The sequence below is a fragment of the Hemitrygon akajei genome, chromosome 2 (assembly GCF_048418815.1).
Source record: "Hemitrygon akajei chromosome 2, sHemAka1.3, whole genome shotgun sequence".
NCBI lineage: Eukaryota > Metazoa > Chordata > Chondrichthyes > Myliobatiformes > Dasyatidae > Hemitrygon > Hemitrygon akajei.
Window position 1 is genome coordinate 170,282,403 of NC_133125.1, and position 21,950 is coordinate 170,304,352.

The following is a 21,950-nucleotide window of genomic DNA, read 5'->3' on the forward strand; positions in this document are numbered from 1 at the left end:
GCTTGGAGGTGTTTGCAGGCAAATATGTCAGTGAATCTGATTAGTGACTCCATCTGTTTTACCTTCGTCCTGGCTGCTCACCAGGAATGCTGTCTGCAGAGACAGTGAAGTGATGGAGGGGGAGGGTTCATGCACATTGAATGCTAGCGTGAGCCAGATGAACAGCTTTCTGTGCTGCTCTACTGTTTTTGATTGGATGTTAGCAAGAGTGGCAGCACAATAGGGCTGCATGCAGAGCCACAGGAGAGAAGAGTTGGATCCAGGAAAGTGTCACAATGGTACCAGTTTATAAAGATGAGGGGATTAGTTTTATTTGTCACATGTACTTCAGTTCCAGCGACCCAGATTCAGTACTAATCTCTGCTATGATCTGTGCATTCCTTTATTTACTTGTTTGTTTGTGTATTTACTGAGATGCAGCATGAATAGCCCTTCGAAATACACCACCCAGCAATCCCCGGATTTAACCCTTGCCTAATTGTGGGAGATCAATACCATGACCAATTAACTTACCAACTGTTAATGCCTTTAGATTCTGCAAGGAAATTAGAGCACCTGGAAGAAACCCACACGGTCACAGGGTGAATGTGCAAACTCCTTACAGGCGACAACGGGAAATGGACCCGGGTCACTGGGAGTGAAAGCATTGTGCCAATCACTACATTACCATTCTGCCCAGGTCTCTGTGACTATATGGTTTTCCCCGGGTGCTTCAGTTTCCCCCCACATCCCAAAGATGTGTGAGTCATAAGTAGCCACTGTGAATTGTCCCTGATGTAGATTAGTGGCAAAATCTTGGGTGTTGAGAAGAAAGTAGCCAGGGAAAAGAGGGGTGGGTTAATCTAAATGGAAGAAGACATAGAATGAATAAAAGAACTAGTTCAACCACAATTGACTGGCAGAGCATACTCGATGGGCCAAATAGCCTAATTTAGCTCTGATATCCTGTAGGTGGTTGGTTGGCAGAGACTCAGGTAGGGCCTGTTTCCATGATGTACCTCTGTAGGACTTGGCTTTAACAGCTGTGAAATATAATTTTCTTTTTTTGTTTCAGACCATGGGTGAACAGAGAAAAAATCACAGGCTGGTGAGTGTCTCAGAACAACTTGTAGAATAGAGTGATTACAGAACTGATGAATGGTGCTGTGGCCAGTGAAGTGAAGCTTGAGAGAGTACTTGCCCTCTGCTGTCATGGCCAAAAGGCTGGGTGGAGATCTGCTCCAAGACCAAAACCTCTGTCCCAGTTCACTCGCCCCTCTTCACCTCAGCCTCCTCTCGAGCCGCTCACGGCTAAAGCAGGCAGGAACCTTTGCAGTTTAGCTTGCCCACTTAAGCAAACACTTGCACGTTGGTTTACCAATGCCATATGTGGAGTGTGACAAAGTTTTAAAAATATTTCCCTTGTCCCACAGGGAAAGAATTGGAAGTCTACATTTGTCATGCTACAGGGCTTGGGTTGGGTGGGGGCTGAACTGGACTGCAGTTGAGTTGACCCAGTTTGCCTGTTGACGTGAGTTATTTCTGCAATGCACAAGATAGTCAAGGAACTCAGTTGTTGAGTTTGTGTACTGATGAAGGGTCTCGATACAAAAACATCGACTGTCGTTCCCTTCCAAGGATGCTGCCTTGCTTGTTGCTCCAGACTCCAGCATCTGTAGTCCCTTGTCTCAATGTGTTCTTCGGGTGTGTAGGGGGAGACTGCACAGGGGAATATTTGTCATATTTTACACATTCCCTTTTATAAATTAATGCATTAGAATATAAAAGCAAGTATTTAATGCTGAGGCATTGGTCAGACAGCACTTGGAATATTATGAGTTCGTGGCCCCACATTTAAGAAAGGATCTGCTGGCTTTGCAGAGGGTCCAGAGGAGGTTCATGGAATGATCCTGGGATTGAAAGGGTTAATGTGCAGTACTGTACAAAGGTCTTAGGCACATATGTATAGCCAGGATGCCCAAGACTTCTGCACAGTGCTGTATTTGTCAACGTGGAGCAGAGAGTGAGTTTGTAAATCTGGCGAGAGTGAAGGATGCTGGGAATAGTGAAGGTGGAGTGCCGCAGGAGGGGTGGTGTAGGCACACTCTTAGACACCAGGCAAAGTCATGATTCCAAATAATTGGTTTATTGATCATTACAGAATGTCTTTCTGGTGCTTCCCACTCACTGCCCTCTCCCTTCCCCTTTTCCCAACCATGATAACCCTCTTCTTGCCCCCTTCCCACTCCTAGTCCACAATAGAGACCCATATCAGAATCATCATCATATATGTCATGAAATGTTCTTTTTAGCGGAATATATATGTATGCCAAAGACGTTTGCACAGTACTGTGTGACTTACGGTCTTTTAATAAAACACCTTCCCTTGTGCACAGAAAATAGGATTCTTCAACCAACAGTATGCAGACCAGCTCAACATGGAGGAGACAGCAACTGAGTATCTCATGAGGAATTTCAACCTACCGTACCAGGACGGGCGGAAATGTCTCGGACGCTTTGGCCTGGAGAGCCACGCCCACACCATCCAGATCAGCAAACTCTCTGGTACTGAATGGGCTGGGTCAGCCTGGGAGGGGAGGAAGAAATTTGGGGGACCTGGTTTAGTCTGTGTTTGGGAAAAATGATGGCCGTGCATGCCAGCTGCAGAGTAATGTGTAAAACAGTTTGACCCTGTTAATCAAAACCATTCATGCCCCACTCCCTGGACTTTTGACTATTAGCTGTAGATCACTGATTTTGCAATCCTTCCCCACTGAATGTTGGATTTGCTGCTGAATCTCGTTCTGCCCTGACCTATCTTCCCTCCATGTTCTTTCCGCCGGACAGCACAGTGATGCTGCTAGTAGAGACAGTGGTCTGGGTTCTATCCCAACCTCTGGCACTGTCTGGTCATAGTTCTTGCAACTGTGTGGTTTCCCAGAGCTCCAGGTTCCTCCCACTTCCCAAATCTGTGTGGGTTAGTGGATTTTAGAAAGACTGAGACAGATTAGGAGAATGGGCAGGAAAGTGGCAAATTAAATACAGCGTTGAAAATACATGATCATACACTTTGGTAGTAGAATAAATGTGAAGACTATTTTCTAACTGGGGAGAAAATCCAAATATCTGAGCTGCAAAGGAACTTGGAGTCCTTGTTTGTGCAGAATACCCTATAGGTTATTTTGCAGGCTGAGTTGGTGGTGAGGAAGGCAAATGCAATGTTAGCATTCATTTCATGAGGCCTTGAATACAAGAGTGGGATGTGTTGCTGAGGCTTTATAAGGCTCTGGTGAGGCCTCACTTTGAGTATTGTGAATGGTTTTGGGCCCCTCATCTAAGAAAAGATATGCTGGCATTGGAGAGGGTTCAGAGGCAGTTCACAATGATTCTGGGAATGAAAGGATTATTATACAAGGAACATTTGATGGCTCTGAATCTGTACTTGAACTTAGAAGGATGGAGGGGGAGGCGGATCTCATTGAAACCTTTCAAATGGTTGAAAGGCCTAGACAGAGGATGTGGAAAGGATGTTTCACATGGTGGGGGAGTCTAGTACAAGAGGGCACAGGCTCAGGATAGAGGAAGTCCATTTAAAACAGATGTAGATAAATTTCTTTAGCCAAAGGGTGGTGAATTTGTGAAATTTGGTACCACAGGCAGCTGTGGAAGCCAGATTGTTGGGTGTATTTATGGCAGAGATTGATTGGACACGGGATCGAAGGTACGAGGGGATTGCCAGGGAATGAGGTTGAGGAGTGGGGGGAAGGATCAGCCGCGATTGAATGGTGGAGCAGACTCAATGGGACAAATGGCCTATTTCTGCTCCTATGTCTTATGGTCTTAACTGGCCATTGTAAATTGCCCCTAGTGTCTGGGTGAAGGGTAGAAACTGAATAAACGGGTGGGGGAGGGGGAATAAAATAGGATGTGTAAATGGGGGCAGATGGTCCATGCATACTTTGTGAGTTGGAGGGTCTTTTTCTATGTTTGGTATCTCCAGAGCCAAGGGTCATAGGTTTAGGGTGAAAGGTGAAATATTTAACCTGTGGGAGTCCGAGGCTGGTATGAGTGTGAAACAGTGGAAGTGGTGGATGCTGGGTTAACTGTAACATTTAAGAGAAGTTTGGATAGGTACGTAGATGATGAGATGGCTGTGGAGGGCTATGGTCCAGGTGCGGGTTGATGGGACTGTACCGAATAGTAGTTTGGCCCGGGCTAGGTGGGCCAGAAGGCCTGTTTCTGTCTTATAGTCCTCTGACTAATTGGATGCAGGAACCGTGGCTGTTCCCTGCAGCACTTTAGACACTGGCAATCTGCTGTAGCTCCTAGGGACTGGGACAACACCGTTTACAATAGCTTGGCCAATATTGTTGGCTCATTTTGAAAAAAGGCATATTCACTTTTCAAATTTGTCCAAAAATCCAGGAGTTAATGCACTGCAGTGCAGTTGAGAATCAAGCTGTACATTTCCCTCTTCACCACATCTGTATCCCTCCTTAGCTCTGCGAGTGATTTACAGGCTACATGACCAAGTTGGGTGGAAATGTTCAGAAGTAATACCTGCCATTGTCAGGTTACTCCGCAGCCTGGAGCCTCGCTGACACCATTCCCTCACCATTTTCTGTCGCCTCGATTAGGCCATGCACGTGTGGGGTCAGGTTGCTCAGATCATTGCTTCTATCTGCAGGTGGTCAAAAAGCGCGAGTGGTGTTTGCAGAATTGGCCTGTCGACAGCCCGACGTCCTGATTCTGGTAAGTAATCTGACAGTCCAGTTACCCGAGTTGCTGTAACTTGCTGGTACTTTGTTGTATTCCCAATCACCACACCTTCCCTACATTCATTTCCTGGTTAGGGTGCACTTGGGAGCATTATGTGCAGTTCTGATTGCCACACAGTGGGAAGGATATGATTAGGGTTGGGTTATTACTGTTAAATTCACTGAGTCACAGTGAAAAGTTTGCCTTGCATACTGTTCACACAGATCGATTCATTACACAGTGTGGTAGTAGAAGGAAGTGGTTATGCTGGCTGCTGTACTGAGGCACCGAGAAATATCGACAGTCGATAGCTGCTTGCTGTATCGAGCTGTGGGGCATCCAGATAGGGTACTTCAATGAACATAGAATAGTACAGCACATTACAGGCCCTTCGGCCCACAATGTTGTGCTGACCCTCAAACCCTGCCTCCCATATAAGCCCCCACCTTAAATTCCTCTGTATAAAAGTTGATGAGGGTTGAAGGGGATGTGATAAAAGTTTCCAGAGAGGGTGCAGAGGAGATTCTCCAGTGAAACACTGATTTCCCTTTCACATGCACAGAGCATTGCCCCGGTCCTGGTTCTGCATTTCTCCTCTATGTTGATGGCTGCACAGAGTACAGCACAAGGGCAGAAATATCGTGTGCCTGCAGCCAGGGAGTGAGTGCATTGTGCGCAGTTTTGGGTCCAGAGGAGGTACACAAGAATGAAATGTTTCTGGGCCTGTTATCACTGGAGATCAGAAAGATGAGAGGAGATCTCATTGGAATTTGGTAGGCCTAGATAGAGTGGATGTGGAGAGAATGTTTCAAATAGCAGCAGAGTCTAGGACCAGAGGTACAGCCTCAGAATACAGCTTTAGAACAGATGAGGAATTTCTTTAGAGGATGGTGAATCTACGTAATTTGTTTCCACAGATGGCCAAGTCATTGCATATGTTTAAGCCTGAGATTAACTGGTAAAGGGGTTAAGGATTATGGGGAGAAGACAGGTGAATGGAGCTTAAAAATAAAAAGCAACTATTATGAAAGGCAGAGCTGATGCTGGGCCAAATGACTGAACTGTGCTCCTGTATCCTATGATGTTATGGAGTTACTGAAGTTATAGCTTGATCATTAAATGTTGCCAATTTCAATTTGGGATTTGACCACTTCTGCTCCCCTCTGCATCCTGGCCCACAGTTGGAAGGGGTCAAGGTGCTTAATATTAGAATTTCAAAGTAAACTTATCGAAGCGTAGTCACCAGCGAGGTCACTGAGATTCGTTTACTTGCGGGCATTCACAGTACAACAGTAAAATCAATGAAAACCTGAAATGGAGTCGATTCACTTTCCCCTTTCACCTTGCACTGCAGATTTATGCAGCCAGCTCCCACTCTAGGTATGTGGGGACTTTTCCAGCTCTCCTACATTTTCCATTTTAATACAACGTTTTTGTTTCAAATGCAGGATGAACCTACAAACAATCTGGACATAGAATCCATTGATGCTTTGGCTGATGCAATTAATGCCTACAAAGGAGGTGAGTGCGAGGAAGCTAATGCCCTCCCTTTACCTGGGTTTTGTACACGGCTGCATTTTGAGACAGAAGATGGTAGATCCACGTCTCATTTTCCTAGAGCTAACCTTTTGGGTAGCTGCTCGATAGCAACTGCATCGCTGCTCCACAAATCTGGGTACAATCCTGACCTCAGGAGCTGAGTGTGTGGAGTTTGCTCATTCTCCCAGTGAGCACGTGGGTTTCCCCGGGTGCTCCAGTTTCCTCCGACATCACAAGGATGTGGTTGGTGGGTTAATTTGCCACTGTAGATCACCTGTGGCTGGTGAGTGGAGTTGGGAGTGTAACGAACTGGGATTAAGGTAGGATTAGTGTAAATGGATGGTCAACAATTAGTGCAGACTGGATAGGCCGAAGGGCTTGTCTCGTGTCCTTTCACAATAACCATACCTCCACAGTATTGTAAAGAGTGTTGTTGTTGGGAGCTAGTCAACATGAATACTTATTGTTCTTGCCTGCCTAGTTGCAGTGGTACATTCAGGATGTCCCATGCCGAATGGCTAGTTCCATGCACTTTAAGTATGGGTGGACATTACGTTGTTGAAGAGTATGGCTGCACAGTATCTACAGAAGTAATTACATGTTAATTTCCAAATCAGCTCTTGCTTGGCCTCCTATGGTGAAACTGACCGTCAGTGCCCTTAAATTGGTGCCTGATTGCATTGGTGGTTACATAGAACCATTTATTTTTTCCCGTGACTGATTGTTTGAAGCACGTGGTGTGTTTTCCTTGGGAGGGGATGCCAAAAACAAGAGGGCTTTGGTTCATGATTAGAGGCATGAGATTCAGAAGGAACATCGGGGAACTGCCTCAAATAGTAGTTCAGGTGGGCATACTAGCAACATTTAAAACACTTAAGTGGATGGGGATAGGAGAGGTTTATGGATGAGTTGGGCTGAAGGGCCTGTTTCCATGCTACAGACTAATTTGTCTTTAACATTTGTAGCAGCTTGTTAGGTATGGGGTGTATGTAAATCCGGCATTCATGACCCGCATTGAGCCTGTGATATCGTTGTTACCACAGCACTACGAGCAAACAGTCACCCGTGGTATCATCTTTCCTCCCCCTCTTTGCAGCCGTCATAATTGTGAGCCACGACGCCCGGCTGATCACCGAGACCAGTTGCCAGCTGTGGGTGGTGGAGGAGCAGACCATCAACCAGATTGACGGTGACTTTGACGACTACAAGCGTGAGGTGCTGGAAGCGCTGGGAGAGACCATTAACCGCAAGCACAAGGACTGAGCCTGCGGTGCTGTATGGATGGCCAACGCCATGCAAATCGACAGTGACAGCAACTGAAATGAACTGCAGCAGAAAATGCAGGGACCTCACATTGCAGTGCAGCGATTTAACCGTGACAAACTGCAGCCACGTGCTCACCTGCACTTCACGTGCCAAACAAGGGAGAATTTTATGATCTATATTTTTTTGGAGTGATGAGTGCCTCTGGGGGTCAGAGGGGAAAGATGGCTTGGAAATGTAAATTCAATCGTGCTGGGCAAGAGCAGCTCAGTTAGCAGCCAAACAGAGGAGAGAGGGATCCGGGACTCTAAATCTTTTTTTCACAGACACTGATGTACTTGGTGTGCATTGTGGGCAGTTTCAGTTGTTTTAGTGTAGAGATCCATTTGAGTTTGTTTTCTTTAAATAATTAGGCCCCTTGACTGGTGCTTCGTTTTCAGTTCCTGGATCTTTTTCAGTCCAGTGTGTGGACACCCAGCTTTGCTGGAGAGCTGTTGCTGATGGTGCGATTGCAATGCCAACTTAAAGGAAATGCCAGACAGAGCCGCACTGTCACAGGCTCTTGTGGCAAGTTGCATCTCCTCGCAGGTTCTGATTTCACATGTGCTGAAAGGATACTGAAAGCTCTGAGGCTGTGGCACCACTGAAGTCTTCTGGATACCAAACTTTTCCCAATGTAATATTAAGTCAACCAAAATTGGGATGAACTCCAGTAGCACTTAGAATCTGTTACAATGAAATTTAGGAAATCCAACTGGAGACTGCTACCTGGTGAAATTAACCAAAACCATAAAAGCTTGCGCAGATTTGGCACACTTGCAAATTATCCTTCAGTGGGGTCAAAGGAGGACAGATTGGTACTGGTTTGCTCATGTGAAGAAGTGACACTATGGTCAAACTGGCCAGAAATACTGTACATGTTATAGACAAAGTGCCTGCCCTGGGGTTCCTGCTACCAGTGGGAGGATGAAATGGGGCAGGGATGTTCCAGTCTCTGTACTGAGTGCACTAGATGTGGAATGTGACTTGTGGACCCCAGCACGAGGGAGCACAAAACCTGACGCGAGTTCTCCCTCAATCAGATCTGCATTTTGCACAGTGACCTTTTGTTTATTTTTCCATGACCAGGAATGGTTCAGTTTGGCACAGGATTGGTGTGAATGCAAAGTGGAAACAAGCATTCGATTTAAATTCTCCTCCCTTGACTGCGTTTTAATCAGATGGCAAATGGATGCCACATAAATAGCATAAAAATAAAAAGTACACAATGAACTCGGGTCTTTGCTGAGCCAAGGTTCTGGACTGTCGTTGCACATCTTACACTTGAATAAAACACTTAGCATAGCACTTCATTGAGGCTGGGTAAAACTGAGACTAAGGAAGAAGGCAAACTACCAATTGATTTGGAATTTCTACAAGATCCCTCTCCCGATGCATCTCCAGGGACTTCTCTCTCGGTGCCAACCAAAGTAAGACTGGTATGCAGAAGGAGCAGCTGGGCGGGCCATAATCTCACTGAATGGCCTATTTTGTAGCTTAGTATTTGCCAGCTTAAAGTTCACAGGCTCTAAAACAACCACATCAGTGTATTTGGTTCTTTGGAGGATCCTTCGAGTTAACTTTCCACTTCTGTTTCTCAGCAGGTGTGGGTGTGACTGCGTTTATTTTTAGGTCAGTGCTACATTAGGTTTGTTTACTGGGCAAGAAGCTTCAGTTTTGGCTGTAGATCTGTGGTACACTGTATGTAATGTAGTTCATAATTGAAGAAAGTGTGGAAGTTGGGTGGTTAATCAAAACTTACTACTCTTGAATATATCCTGTGTATTCACTCCCTCCTCGCTGGTTTTATTTTGACCTACTTTCCACTAATTGACATTCGAGCTGTGCAGAAATAGGTCAAAACCAGTGTGTGTGGGGGGGTGGGGGAGAGAGTCTGAGTACACACAGCATGTATTGATTAACCACCTAACTACCACACCACAGTAAATCTAGTGTCAAAACTGAATGCTTCTGCTCTGTAAATGAGTCTACCTCCAAACCAAAAATAAATGTGTCCACACCCACGTTGCTGGAATTGGCTGCTCTTGCTTTAAGTCTGTACCAATTTAATGTAATAAGTTTTCCTATAAATTCTGCCAAAATATCACGTCCATTTCAAATCAACCAATGATTACCTCATTTATGAATAAAATTCCCTTATCTGACACCTGTAAAACTTCTCTCCAATTCAGCAAATTTGATTCCTCAATTAAGATGAGTTTCCAAACAATGGAAATGAGGACGATTTGTATCCATTCATTGGCACCCATAAACTGCAACAAACAGATTCATTCACATTTTATTGAAAAATATTAACATATCGTAACTACCACACTCCAAGCTTGTGGTTGTGCTCACAAGTAGTAGCATAATCACTTGAAAGTCATGTTTTATGTGGAGTTTCAAATGATATCGTCTTTCAGGAAAGGTTTGTACATCTGCCGAATCCGAGCAACGTCCTTCTCGGGTGGTGCCTGCCACTGGTACCAGCTGTACCACGGTTCCTGCTGCTGAGGTGGGGGTGGTGTTTTACCCACTGCACCGTGGGAGCCGCAGTAGTCTTCCAGTCGTATCTCAACATGGGGCACTTGGAACCTGAGCAGCCCTGGAACAGGGAGCAAGAGTGGAATTAGGCAACCTTTTAATGCAAAGGGCAGGTACAATAATATTTAAGAAGCACTTGGATAGGTACATGGAGGGGCAGAGGTTGGGAGAATGAGGGAAATTGGGATTAAGTGGGTGGGCACTGTTGGAGAGGACTGTTTGGCCTGAAGGTAGTATATCCATGCTGTATGACCATATGGCTACTAAGTAATTTGGAACTCTATAACTCTCAAATCATTGGCAATAAAATGAGACTTCCACAATGTAGGTGTGATTCCTCTTACACCTGCAATAACTGGTTCAATAGTTGGAACAGTTCAATGCAAAGCTGTATTAATCCAGAGTTTGGGTTATCTATGTTTAGCCACAGACTCATTTCATTAAAGCTTCTTTCTCCTTCCTTGACAGTCACTACTGCAGATGCACAAATTGGCTAGATAAGGGATCAGAGACAAGCGATTCAGTAGATGTTGGAAATTTTGAGCAACACTCAAAATGATAGAGGAACTCAGATTGAACAGCTCCTGTGGAGGGGAATAAACAGTCGATGTTTCTGACCCAGATCATTTATCAGGATCAGTGTGGTTTGATTAAGAGGGAAGTAACACACGATCATGGAATAGTGTCAGTAGTAATAAACTGGTGCACTCAGTGGATAAGAAAACTGTACTGATACTTGTACCAATTAGTCTTGAAACAAATCCCTGATTCAAACACCTGTTAACTCCACTCTCGTCTTAAACCCTACTCCAATATTCAAAGGCAACTTACAAGTGCAAGGTTAAATCAAACTCGTACTTGCAGGACCATCCAAAATGTGCAGTCAAGTTTAAATTAATTTCTCCACAACCATTGCTCTGTTCCCCTGCAACTCTTTAATTCAATGGCATGTTCCCCAGTCTTACCGTGATCCTTTGCATCCTGGATTGCTTTGCTCAATTTCTTGTACTGTTTCATGCACACTCCTAGGATTGAATGATATGCACAGGGGAGTCAGACTCAGTAACAGAACCAACAACCACCATCAGTAAAACTAAACCCCAGGGAAGAGAACTGGGGGCAGATCCTACCATTCTTTTACCTCGGCAACACTGCTCTATCCCCTTATCCCTCAATTCCTTATAGCCTCGAATCTCAGTGTGACTGCGCCTCCATGTTGCAGAATTACTAAAATCCAATCCTCTCTGGCTGAAAAAATTCCTCCTTCCTTCTGCCTTTCTAGGGATCCTGTTTCTAGATATTCGTCAGGAAATGTCATCCCTGTGAGGTTCCCCTTGAATTTTGTACATTTCAAGGAGGCCATTTCTCATCTGGAACTCAATGCAGGTTCTATCAGGTCAGCTTCTCCTCACACTCTCCTTCCCAGGAATCTATCTGGTGAATCTTCACTGCCTTCCATTTACCACAGGCATATCCTCCTTGAGTAGAGAACTGAAACATGCAGTATTCACGTAGCAGTCACAGCAAGGATTGAATACAGACAACTCTACTCTTGCACTCAACTCCTCGTGCAATAAAAGGCCAACATGCCATTTATTTACTTAGTGACATAGCACAGACTAGGCCCTTCAAGCCACACCACCCCAGCATCTCCACAACCTAGATTAACGCTAACCTAATCATGGGACAACTTACAATGACCAATTAGCCTACTCAGCACATCTTTGGAACATCTGGGGAAAACCTACATATTCCACAGGGAGGACAAACAAACTTAGAGGATGCCAGGATTGAACTTCCAACTCTGACTGTGCTGTAATAGCATTGCACTAACTACTGCACCATCCTAACCTCTTGCCCTTGCTATATGTAAACTTACCAGCTACTGTGTCCAAGGATACCCCAAGTCCCCCTTTTGCTCTCATAATTTCTATATTTTTCTGCCAAAGTGGACAACCTGCCCAGATTTTCACAATTTATACTCCATCCAGTCACTTTAGTCTGTCCATATCCGCTATAGAACCTCTGCACCTTCACACCCCACACTGTATCAAAAGCAAACACCATCAGATCCCTCACCTGAACAGAAATAAATCTCAGGCCCACCCGGTCGGGGGGAGAGATCAGTCTGTGACTGTTGTCCCACCTGGTCCCAGAGGGAGAGAGGACAGTGTGAGACCCACTGCCCCACCCAGTCCCAGAGGGAGAGGACAGTGTGAGACCCACTGCCCCACCCAGTCCCAGAGGGGGAGAGGACAGTGTGAGACCCACTGCCCCACCCAGTCCCAGTCGGAGAAAGGGACTGCATGTGACCCACTACCTCACCTAGTACATATTCTGTCCCCAATGGGGACAGGTCAAAATCTAGCCCACCACCCCACTTCTCCAGAGGCGGAAAGAAAGAGGTGCTGTTGTAAAGATCATAGACCCCACTTTCAGCTGGGGCTGGCCCAATCAAAATAACTCCTGTGGAAATTTCTTTTGCCAAATACCAGTCAAAGTAATTAATTGGGTCCTTACCGGTTCTGGTGGAATGGTAGGTTTCACCGGAGTGGGGACAAATGAACTGCTCCAGGAGCCTCACGTTCTGCAGGACACACAAACCAGTCTCAGAGGCATGCCAGATGACCAGGACAATTGTAACAACAGACCCAGTTAGAATAATCACAGTGCAGACCAGTCATGGAGAGACATGGTGTCAGAACCAGGTCCTTCAACCCATTGAAACTGTGCCAACCATAAACTATCCATTTAGTTTTACACTCATCAGACCCTATCCCATTTTATTCTCTGTATGTTCCCATTTTCTTCGTATCCCCATCACCCCCACTGTGGCACAGACCGCCAACAACAGCTTCCCTCCTTTTGCAGCTGGGTTTGGGACTGTCCATGACGGAGGTGCACATTCCTATCAACTCAAAGAATTTTACCCCTCACTTACACACGAGGGTCAATTTACAGCAATCAATTAACCTACCAACCGAACACAAGTATTTGCAAGTCTTTGAGTGGCCAATATTGATAAGAACATGAGGGATGATATCTGTGCTCTCCTTCTAAATACTGTTTATGTCTCACCCAAGCAAGCTGCCAGAGCCTTGCGTTAGCATCTCCTGCTCAGCACAGCACCTCAGAGAGTGCAGCAATTTGTCCACAGTGCACCGGGTGGGTCAAGAGCTTGGATTCCTGTGCTCAGGAGTTCTGGCTCAGAAGGTAATGGGGGTTCCAATGAGCCACGACAGACACTCCAGAGTGCCCCAAAGAGGACACTCGATCACAAAAACTGCAAGACTGCTACAAAATCCCAGGTCTTAGACCAATATTCTTCATGCAGAACAAATGCTTAGTCGGTCCTGAGTCCACGGATGTGTGGTTAACTGTACACCTCCAAACAGTGGGTCAGACAGTTGTAAGCAAATTTTAGAGCCCAACACTGGCTTCTTTGTACAATTGAGAAAGGTCAGTAATGCAGCTTTGTGGGAGCCCATTACCAAGTAAATCCTGCATGCAAGTAGAGATGCTTACCCTGTAATCAACCTGAATCTTTGGGTCTCGACATATGGGGCAGGGATTGCCACTGATCTTGTCACCCCTCTGCAGGAGAAGGAAAAACAGTTTGTTAAAGTGATATAAATGAGCAATGATCATGTACAGCCTAGGTCACAAGTGCAAAACTCCTGCAATCCCAAGTTGATTTTACATAATTTTATTGACATAGCAGATTGGTTAGGAGTAACACACACAAAACACTGGAAGGACTCAGCAAACTAGGCACATCTATGGAGGGGGATAAACAGTCGACATTTTGTGCCGAAATGCTTCATCGGCTGAAACCCTGTTTATCTCCCTCCAGAGATGCAGCCTGACCTGCTGAGTTCCTCCAGTATTCTCTGTGTTACTCATTGAGTTCCAGCATCCAGAATCACAGGTGTTTTAAGATCAGTTAGCAAGTTACATCTCAGCTGCAATACTGGGTTGATATCTGGGCACTACCCTTGAGAAAATACAGGCTTTGGTGAGAGGTTGAAGAGGATAATAATACAGGGCCCTTTAGTCACAGGGAGAGTCTAGAGAAACTGCATCATTCTGCAAGGATGGGTCAACAGCTTAGATTGTTGTCCTCAATTGTTCCAGCTCCAAATCTTCTGGGTTTCCAATGAGACAATGACAGACACTCAGGGATCTGAGCACTTGAATATATCTTTGATAAAATAAAGGCAGTTTCCAGGTTACAACAGGGTTCTGTTCCTGACCCAAACTGTTTGGAGGTCAGAAACAGATTTGCACCTTCTATGGGAAAATATAAGGTTTCTATTCAATCTCCTCTACACCCAGTCCACCCAAGATCAGAACGCGATCAACCAGGCAAATGCAAAGATTCAGCAGGATTTAGACAAGCTTGAAACAAGAGAGAGTGCAAATCTTACTATACAGGTCTTCCTGGTCTTCTGTGGTGGAATTAGACCTTTGTGGTTCCTCCGATAGTCAGCCCACACTGGCCGGTTGCCATATCGCTCCAAGTACTCTGCGGCAGAGTAAAATATGGTTAGGTAGTTTTACAATGTGGTGAGGTGTATGTGCCATCAAGTAATTTGAGATACAAGTCCGAGTGACACAAACGTGCCCTCCAAAATCTAACAATGGAGGGAGATAGGATGATGTAACCCAGTGCTCCATGACGGGAAAAGAACTGTGTGACCCACTGCCCCACGTGGTCCCTGAGCGGAAAGAGGACAGTGTGTGACCCACCTTGGGCCACCAATCACCCCCTTCCAAAATCCAGAGGGAGAGCATTGTGTGCAATGTACCTTCCTAATGTTCTAATCAACTAAGTGATCCACCAGCCTAATGCAAGGATGATCAAGTTCAAGGCTGTTTGTCTTTAGTCAAAACGCTGAGGTAGACATTCACAGAGTCATTACAGATTGGTCCAATCCAGTTAGCCTTCCCCCCCCCCCCCACCCCCGTCTTTCCCTGCAACTCAGCTCACTCCTGAACCAATGAAAGTTTGGCAGATGGGAACAAGTTCTAGGTGTTCACCTATCAGAATCCTTGGTTTAGCACACACAAAATAACGGGAGAACTCAGCAAGTTAGCCAATATCTATGAACGGAAATAAACAGTCAACATTTTGGACAGAGACCCTTCATAAATTTTGGGCAGCACTGTAGAGTAGTGGTTAGAGTTATTACAGCACAAATGACCTGGGTTCAATTCTGCTGCTGTTTTTAAAGGAGATTCTAGGTTCTGACCATGACTGCTTGGATTTTCTCTGGATGCTCCGGTTTCCTTGCACATTCCAAAGACGTATGGGTTAGTAGGTTAATTGGTCAAAGAGGCCAGTTACTGTGCTGAAGAGTCAGGACCATAAAGGAACGGAAAAGAAGCCAGAATAAAAGGTGGGGGGGGGGGGCAGGGGGGAAGAGTACTAGCTGGCAGGTCACTGGTGAGACCAGGTAGGAGGAAGGTAGGTGGGTGGGGGAGGAAGTTGATAGGTGGAAGAGGAATCTAACAGAATACGGTGGCATAAAGGGAAGGAGGTGGGGAATGAGAGTGAGGTAATGGCACATCATAAGGGTGAGGGAGGAGAACAGAAGTAGTGAAAGGGCTACCTTCCCTCAAATGTTGTCTCACCTGCCAACTTGTACTTCACCCCTTCCCTCTTCTGGCTTCTGCCCCCTTCCTTCCCAGTCCTGATGAAGGATCTCAGCCCAAATCGTCGACTGTTTATACTATCCATAGATGCTGTCTAACCTGCTAAGTTCCTCCAGCATTTTGTACGTGTTCCTCGAGATTTCCAGCATCTTCAGAATCTCGTGTTTATCTTTAGTTTAATGCAGTCCATGGAAGAATCAAGCAATGCCCCAAGGGGTACCTGAAAGTGGGCCCACTGTTTCTGTCCCCTGCCTGACAAAAAAAACTCGCCCGACCCCCTCTGCATCCAGAAATGCAAAACCTTAGCCTAGGATAGACTGATGAACAAGAGTCTACGGAGCTAGCGGTAGCAACTCCAAACACTTAGAACCCTATATGGAAAGAAATCTCTCCTCACCCTGATCCAAAATGTCCAATTTCTTCTATTCCCAGTTCTAGACCCAAGGTATGCGGAAACAGCAGTTACTCTCAAAGTCAAAGTAAATTTATTAACAAAGGACTTGTATGTTTCCATGTACCACCTTGAGATGCATTTTCTTGCAGCCATTTAAAGGAAAATGAAAGAAATACAATAGAATTTGTGAAAAACTATACATTAACATACGAGACAAACAACCAACGTGCAAAAGAAGATAAACTGTGCTAATAAAACAAAATAATAATATAGGTCGACCTTCTATAATCCGGCACCATTGGGACCTGAGGAGTGCCAGATTAATGGAAATGCCAAATTACAGAAGGATTACATTAACCAATAGCTAACCGCCTCATCATACCTTTAAAATATCATGTAAATCAGTACAAGTTAGATAATAATGAAACAGAAATACTAAAGCAAGTGAAATTTTAATAAAGTAATATACTGTACAGGCAGATAGAATAAAGGGTACAGGTAAATGTGCAGGAATTAACTGATACAGAACAGTTGAGTACTTCTGCTTCTAAAGTGAGACGTTTAATATACCTTCAGGCAAAGTTACATGTCTGCAAGTGTGGGGTTGTCAGGATCATCAACGTCTTCATTTTGAAAAATGACTGAAGCATCAGGAACTGGTGCTGAAACTGGCACAACAGTTTCTTCAAAAGCTGTTGATGTTGGTGGCAGCACATCTGGGTGAGCAGAAGTCGGAGAAAGGAGGTCTTCTATACGCCACATTTCACGCGACCGCCAGGCGGCCGGGGATTCGGCGCTGGGCTCTTCCCTCTTCACACGCAGTTACTGAGGGAATCCTCGTTAGTTTCTTTTCCTCCGCTTAGTAATATGCTTAAATTCGGTGTGTAGCCACGTCTGATCTGAGGTCGTAGGCAGAAGAGAATGGAGCGCCGGCCGGGTGATACCGGAGAGCAGTGCGCGACTGCTGGCGGGCAGGTGAGAAGGCGGACTGACCCAGCGTGTGCCAGCTCCCCCGCTGCTGGCGGGTGCTGGGCAGCCACGCGTCACGCAAATGATATTAATAAATGCAGGAAAACAAGCAGGAATGGCCTGTCTGTGCTTACAAGACTGCACCAACACGTAAACAGATCTAGCACAACCAAAACAATGCACAGCAGATTGGTACGGGTGGGCCCAGGAAATTTGAAATCACAGTTGCGCCGAAAATTTGAACTCAGTGCCGGATTATCGGAGGAACCGGATTACAGGTAGTCGGATTAGTGAAGGTCGACCTGTACTGAGAACATGAATTGTAGAATGCTTGAGAGTGAGTGTGTAGGTTGTGGCATCAGTTCGGAGTTGCATTGAGTGAAGTTATCCATGCTGCTTCAGAAGCCTGATGGCTGTAGGGTAATAACTATTCCTGAAGCCGATGGTGTGGGATGTAAGGCTCCTTTGCCCAATGGTACTCACGAGAAGCGTGCATGGTGAGGGTCTGCTTTCTTGTGGCAGTGCTTAATGGTGAGGAGGGCTTTGCCTGTGAATGACTGGCCCAGAACTTTTGTCCATGTTGGTGCCACTAAAAAAAAAGGAGCTGCACTTTATTATTTTCGATGTATTTGAGAGAGGTTTCCCTCTGAGACAGTGATCATACCAAGCAGCAGAGGGAGTGCATGGTGCAGTGTGAAGGACTTAAAGATACCAGTTACCTTCACTCTCCAGGTACTCCCATGGCCTTTCCTTGTAGTGTGATATCATATCGAAGGTAGCCTGGTCTGCCGCGGTGCTGAAGGGTCGATGAATCGGTTGCTGTGTCCTCCATTGTGGAACCGTGTTATTCTGGGGGAACCAAAGCAAAGCAGAGAATGTAATCCAGGCAAGGTCAACCAAGTCTTATGTACTTTCAACAGACGGATTTGATTTATCACTGTCACATGTTCCAAGACACAGCCAAAGCTTTTGTTTGCAGACCATCCAGACATATCATTGCCACACATACATCCTCTACTGCCTTTACACCCATGACTGTGCTGGCACACACAGCTCCAATCTGCTGATCAAACTCACAGATGACAAGACTTTGATCGGCCTTATTTTTAGTGGTAAGGAGACAGCCTACAGAGGAGAGGTTAATACCGTGACACAGTGGTGCCAAGATAACAACCTCTCCCTCAATGACAAAAACAACAAAAGAGCTGATCGTAGGAAGGAATGGAGACAGGTTTGCCTCGATCAACATCAATGGGACTGCAGCTGAGAGGCTGAGTAGTTTCAAGTTCCTCGGAATACACATCACTGAAGATCTCACCTGGACTGTACACACCAGCTTTGTGGCAAAAAAACACAACAGCATCTCTTCCATCTCAGGTGACTGAAGAAATTTGGCATGAACCCCCAAATCCTCAAGACCTTCTACAGGGGAATCATTGAGAGCATCCTGACTGGCTGTATCACCGCCTGGTACGGGAACCACACCAACCTCAATCGCTGGGCCCTGCAGAGAGTGGTACAGACAGCCCAGCGCATCTATGGATGTGAACTTCCCTCCACTGAGGACATTTAGAGAAAGAAGGCCTGGAAGATCATCGGGGACACCGGTCACCAAACCATAAACTGTTTCAGCTGCTTCTGTCTGGCAATCGGTATCATAGCATTAAAGCCAGGACCCACAGGCTACGGGACAGCTTCTTTCTACAAGCCATTACACTTATAAATTCACATATCTGTACATTGCGACGGAGTCACAACACAAAGATTTTTACTCCCTCATGTTGTGGGACGATGTAAGATTTAAATAAATTCAAACTCATAAACACGTTCAGGTTGCATAAAGTGAAATGCAATTAGAGGATGCGGAATATAGAGTCAGAGAGCTTGGAAAGGGTGCTGGGATCTGGAACATACCACCTCAGAAGGTGGAAGAGGCAAAGACCTCAAAGTTCAAAGTAAATTTATTACCAAAGTACGTATAAATCACCACATACAATCCTAAGATTTAATTTCTTCTGTGCATACTCAATAAATCTATAGAATAATAACCATGGGAGAATCAGTGAAAAACCACACCAACTTGGGCATTCAACCACTAGGCAAAAGACAAGAAACTGTGCAAATACAAAAAGAAAATAAATAGTAGAGAACATGAGATGAAGAGTCCTTGAAAGTGAGTCCATAGATTGTGGGAACATTTCAATGATGGGGCAAGTAAAGTTGAGTGAAGATATCCGCTCTGGTTCAAGAGCCTGAAGGTTGAGGGGTAATAACTGTCCCTGAACCTGGTGTGTGGGTCCTGAGGCTCCTGTATCTTCCTCCTGATGGCAGCAGCAAGAAGAGAGCATGTCCTGGTGATGGATGCTGCATTCCTGCGACTGCATTTCATGTAGACGTGCTCAATGGAGGGAAGGACTGGGCTATATCCACTACCTTCTATTCAAGGGCATTGGTGTTTCCATACCAGGCTGTGATACAGCTCTCCGCTACACATCTATAGAAGTTTAAATATGGAAGCATAATATTTAAGATGTGAATGAGCACTTGAATTGCCACAGGTAATTTGGCTGTGGACTAAGTGTGGGTTTATCAGGTACTTAATAGTCAGCATGGGCAAAGTGAGCTGATCTTCCACACTCAGCACCAATCAAATTACCTCAGATCAATAACTATTGATCACATCTCCCTCAACAGCAATTGGTTTATATGTCTCCTCGAGGTCCACCACCCTCCTTCACCCTGCACCTGTTCTGATGCAGAGCCTTGACTCAAAACCTTGGCAATTCCTTCCCCCAGCCCAGCGGACACTGCTCAACCCACGGAGCAAACCAGGGGCTTGTTTCCTGCTCCAGATTCCATCACTGCAATCTCGCGTCTCCAACCTGCATTCAATCACTGCTCCACCATTCTTCCACCAGCCAACCAAAACACAGATGCTCTGGAGCCAGGGTTCCCAACCTTCTTTATGCCATGGACCAAAGCCACAAAGCAAAGAGTCCACGACTGTGGGTTGGGAACCCCTGTTCTAGGCTCACTAGAATGTGAGCCCATGGGTTTATTGCTCACATGTACAGTGGAATGCATTAACAACCAGCACAGTCTAAGGATGTGCTGGGGGCAGCCCGTCAGTGTCCCCAACACAGCATGCCCACAATGTTCGTCAACAAGACATAGACAACAACAGCAGAACAAACTTCTTCCCCTCCCCACAAACAGGGAGCACCGGCCCTAGTCCTCGAAAGCCACAGAGCAACAAATATCTCTACAGAGGCACAACAGGACCGTGGTTGGTGGGCCCTGAGAACGAGGACCTGTGATTCACGATGGAGGGGTTGGGGGTGTGAGGTGCTTTGTTTTGATCTGTATTTATTTACTGAGATATAGTACGGAGTAGTCCCCTCTGGCCTTTCGAGACATGCTGCCCAGCAACCCTCCCCCCAGATTTAATCCTAGCCTAATCACCGGACAATTTACAATGATCAATTAACCTACCAACCAGTACGTCTTTGGAGGTAAATCACAGGGAGAACGTACAAACTGCTTACAGGCAGGGGTGGGAGTTGAACCCGGGTCGCCTGCAGTGTAAAGCGTTGTGCTAACCACTACACTACCGTGCTGCCCCAATTTTTTTTTTTATATTAGTTTTTTTATACATTTTCTACATAGCTACAGATAAAAAAACCCAGATCAAAATGAAGAACATAGAGAAAGCACCCAAATTGAGGACATGTAAAATTAGTATCCTCCCCAAGCCCCGCAACAAACAAAAAAAAACTCCAGACCAACCACAACACAATATAGAGAATATAAATCAGGACAATCAAACCCCCAAAACTGTAAATACACTTAGCAACAGAAGATATTAATGCCTACTACCAACAAAAAAAAGGAGCTGAAAGCAAGGGACCGAAAAAAAACCCTAGTTAAGAGGAAGGTTATGAAAGTACTCAATAAAAGGTCCCCAGACCTTATGGAACTTTAAATCCGAATTAAGAACTGAATAATGAATTTTTTCAAGGTCTAAGCAGGCCATAATATCGTTAAGCCATTGAGCATGCGTGGGCGGGGCAACATCTCTCCATCTAAGGAGGATTAAATGTCTAGCCAGGAGAGAGGCAAAAGATAATATTCGACACTTAGTCGAACTCAGACGTAAATCTGTCTCACCCCAGAAACCGAACAAAGCAATTAAAGGGTTAGGTTCTAGGTGGTGATTCAGAACATACGATAACGTTATGAAGACATCTTTCCAAAATTTCTCCAAGCTAGGACAAAGCCAGTACATATGAATGAGAGAGGCCTCGCCCCTTTTGCATTTATCACAAAGCGGACTAATGTTAGGGTAAAATCGAGATAATTTAGATTTAGACATATGGGCTCTATGAACAATCTTAAACTGTAAAAGGCAATGGCGAGCACAAAGAGAGGTTGAATTAACCGATTTGAGAATCGAGTCCCAAGTCTCATCAGATAAGGAGGTATTTAAATCGTGCTCCCATGCCATTTTAATTTTATCCACAGGGGCACATCGTAAGGCTGCTAATTTATCACGAATAAATGATATTAAACCTTTACCTAGTGGATTAATAGAAAGAAATAAGTCCATAACATTTTTCTCAGGCATTTCAGGGAAGTTAGAAATTAAAGGAGTAATAAAGTGTCTAATTTGGAGATATCTAAAAAAATGAGCATTGGGCAGATTGAACTTAGCAGAGAGCTGTTGAAAAGAAGCGAAGCAATTATCAATAAAAAGATCTTCAAAATGTCTAATGCCCTTCCTATACCAATCATGGAATGCTGAGTCATACGT

The 21,950-nt window shown here is 45.2% G+C and overlaps 2 protein-coding genes across 3 annotated transcripts in view; one reads left to right on the forward strand and one right to left on the reverse strand.

Moving 5' to 3' along the window:
* Positions 1-8,811, forward strand: part of abcf1 (ATP-binding cassette, sub-family F (GCN20), member 1) — a 58,471-nt gene extending 49,660 nt beyond the window's left edge. For both annotated transcript variants that reach the window (XM_073032202.1, XM_073032212.1), the window contains 5 exons: positions 1,055-1,087; positions 2,376-2,544; positions 4,667-4,731; positions 6,186-6,258; positions 7,373-8,811. In XM_073032202.1, coding sequence (XP_072888303.1) covers positions 1,055-1,087; positions 2,376-2,544; positions 4,667-4,731; positions 6,186-6,258; positions 7,373-7,539 — 507 coding nt within the window. In that variant the 3' untranslated portion in view covers positions 7,540-8,811. The remainder of the gene's footprint in view (positions 1-1,054; positions 1,088-2,375; positions 2,545-4,666; positions 4,732-6,185; positions 6,259-7,372) is intronic.
* A 1,054-nt stretch (positions 8,812-9,865) lies between these two features.
* mrps18b (mitochondrial ribosomal protein S18B) overlaps positions 9,866-21,950 on the reverse strand; it is a 35,347-nt gene continuing 23,262 nt past the window's right edge. The window contains exons 2-7 of the mRNA XM_073032228.1: positions 17,860-17,989; positions 14,550-14,647; positions 13,648-13,716; positions 12,643-12,709; positions 11,088-11,147; positions 9,866-10,183 (exon numbers count right to left, since the gene is read on the reverse strand). Coding sequence (XP_072888329.1) covers positions 9,981-10,183; positions 11,088-11,147; positions 12,643-12,709; positions 13,648-13,716; positions 14,550-14,647; positions 17,860-17,989 — 627 coding nt within the window. The 3' untranslated portion in view covers positions 9,866-9,980. The remainder of the gene's footprint in view (positions 10,184-11,087; positions 11,148-12,642; positions 12,710-13,647; positions 13,717-14,549; positions 14,648-17,859; positions 17,990-21,950) is intronic.